The sequence below is a fragment of the Nematolebias whitei genome, chromosome 19, assembly GCF_014905685.2.
Source record: "Nematolebias whitei isolate Nwh7 chromosome 19, NemWhi1, whole genome shotgun sequence".
Lineage (NCBI taxonomy): Eukaryota > Metazoa > Chordata > Actinopteri > Cyprinodontiformes > Rivulidae > Nematolebias > Nematolebias whitei.
The window spans coordinates 39,370,622-39,373,265 of record NC_056516.1 but is presented as its reverse complement, the minus strand read 5'-3'; the positions used below and the strand labels follow the sequence as shown (position 1 = coordinate 39,373,265).

At 46.3% G+C, this 2,644-nt stretch overlaps 1 protein-coding gene across 1 annotated transcript in view; it reads right to left on the bottom strand.

The window, feature by feature from the left end:
- Positions 1 to 473: 473 nt before the first annotated feature.
- The window catches only part of fbxl6 (F-box and leucine-rich repeat protein 6), a 6,689-nt gene continuing 4,518 nt past the window's right edge, over positions 474 to 2,644 (bottom strand). Inside the window, exons 9-10 of the mRNA XM_037692894.1 lie at positions 1,283 to 1,523; positions 474 to 603 (exon numbers count right to left, since the gene is read on the bottom strand). Of these exons, the coding sequence (XP_037548822.1) occupies positions 474 to 603; positions 1,283 to 1,523 (371 nt within the window). The remainder of the gene's footprint in view (positions 604 to 1,282; positions 1,524 to 2,644) is intronic.

The following is a 2,644-nucleotide window of genomic DNA, read 5'->3' as shown; positions in this document are numbered from 1 at the left end:
TGTGTCGGGTCAGAAGGGATGTCAACGTTTTATTGAAACAGTCGTTTCTTTTTTTTGTTTTAAGTCTTGAGACCCACTGAACTGGTGGACTGACGTTCTAAAACTTCAGGAACGTTTCTTGTTGTTTCCAAGCTCAGCTCGGCGTCGTCTGAAAATTAATTATTGGTTAATTTAATTTATTAATCAAACTAATTAAATTACATTAACTGAACTTGTGTGTCTATGAATGTAGCGTCCTCTGGTGGACAGGAAGACGATGAGAACATATAAAAACTGAAGATTTATTTTTGTTGGTATAAAGTCAGAAGTTATAAAAACTGCTGATGAACACGAATACCTTCAGATTGGCTGACATCAGTTCACTGTTCTGTTTCAAAATAAAAACTTATTAAAGCTAATACAAACAATCAAAATGCCTTTTCTCTTTTTAAACAAGAGGTTTTAGGTGAAGCGTGTAAAACGTTGGACCAACGTCACTCCAGTTTGTCCAGCAGCTGGTGGATCTCTTCTCGGCCTCGGTAAATTTTCTTCACTCCTCTGGGTAAATAACGGCAGGACGACAGGTTGAGATAATCCAGAGCTGTCGAGTGTCCGACCACCGCCCTGCAGAACGAGTCAGAGCTTTAAACGTCCACCACATTTGTTCTCACGGTACCTTCAAACAGCTACGGAGGAGTAAAACGACGTGTTTAAGGACAAGTAGAGATGAAATGACCTGAAGGAGGAGAACACCCGAGACCAAACTCGGGAAACAAAAACAGTCAAAATATTCTCGTACAACATAAAAAGGTTCAACAAATTTTATGGATTTCACCAAAAACAAACCGATCCTGATGTCAAACAACTGCTGCATCAATAAATCAAACCTGAGCACGAAACAAGCTCAACTTAGTAAAAACATGATTTATAGTTCGGACCACAGAGTTAAAATAAGTAACGTTTACAGATCAAAGGCTGCGTTTGTTCAAAACTAAGAAAATATGTCTTTGATCTTCAGAATAATGATATAATCTTAATCTGAAGTTTTATTGGATTGAAGGTTAATCCATGTTTAGCTTCGGTAGAACTCTGTGGACGTTGTGAAATAATGCTGCTCGGACCAGCTGAGGAACCACTGGACCTCAGAGCGGTGCCCTCACTGCTCCAACCGCGGCGGTGGACACTGCGTCCCCTCTGAAGTCCAGCTACACCTCCCGATGTCTCCACAGAGACACCAACACCGCTGAGGACAGATGACACAGCTTTAAGTCCATCAGGATCCGTGTGTGGTCCAAACATTTACCTGAGAGCCTGAGGGGTGATCCGGGTCCCGCTGAGGTTCAGTGAACGCAGCCTCTCAGGCTCCGCCTCCTGGGTCAGGTAAGTCGTGGCTAACTCCAAGTCTTCCTCGGTGAAGGGCTGGTTAGTGACGTCGAGCTGCTGCAGCGTCCGCCCCCACCTCTGGGTCAGCAGGTGAAGCCCCCGCTTCGTGGACGATGAGCCGAACTGGCTGCAGTACTGACCCCAGAACAGACACTCCAGCTCTGAGAGACAAACAGAACCGGCTGACACCTGGCTGGAGCTCCAAATGTCCCACGGGGACTAAGAAATACGACTCAGCAGCTCCGAGTTTTATCCATCCATCCTCTTTACTCACTTCTTTCTTTTTGGGTCACTGGTGTCCATGTCCAGCAATCACTGTGCGAGAGGCGGGAGACACCTGGACAGGTCTCCAGTCCATCACAGGGACACAGAGACAAATGAGACAAACAACCATTCACTCTCTCTCACACCTAGGGACAATTTAGAGTTACCAATCAGCCTAACATGTTTTTGGTCTGTGGGAGGAAACTGGAGAAAACCTGTGCAGCACGGAAAGACCCCCAGCTGGGATTTGAACCGGCGACCTCACTTGCAGGCAGCAGCCCTACCAACTGAGCCACTGTGCAGCCCCACTTTAGAAGCAAGTTTGTAAAATATTTTTAGGATGTTTAATAAAAACATCATCTAGATAAAAATTCAATTTATAAAAGATCTTTTTATTTTCAGCCAGCACGGTGGAGCAGTGGTACAGTTGCTGCCTCTAAGTGAACAGGTTATCCTGGTTCAAATCCCGGTCCGGGGGCCTTTCTGGGTGGAGTCTGCATGTTCTCTCTGTGCATGCGTGGGTTTTCTCCGGGTACTCCGGTTTCCTCCCACAGACCAAAAACATGCATGTTAGGCTGATTGGTAACTCTAAACTGTCCCCAGGTGTCCCTGTGATGGACTGGAGACCTGTCCAGGTGTCCCTGTGATGGACTGGAGACCTGTCCAGGGTGTCCCTGTGATGGACTGGAGACCTGTCCAGGTGTCCCTGTGATGGACTGGAGACCTGTCCAGGTGTCCCTGTGATGGACTGGAGACCTGTCCAGGTGTCCCTGTGATGGACTGGAGACCTGTCCAGGTGTCCCTTGCCTCTCATACAGTGATAGCTGGACGTGGACACCAGTGACCCCTGCGACCCGAAAATAGGAAGAAGCGGGTAAAGATGATGGATGGATGGATGAATTAAAGAATGGATGGATGAATTAATGGATGGATGGATGGATGAATTAAAGAATGGATGGATGAATTAATGAATGGATGGATGAATTAATGGATGGATGGATGAATTAATGGATGGATG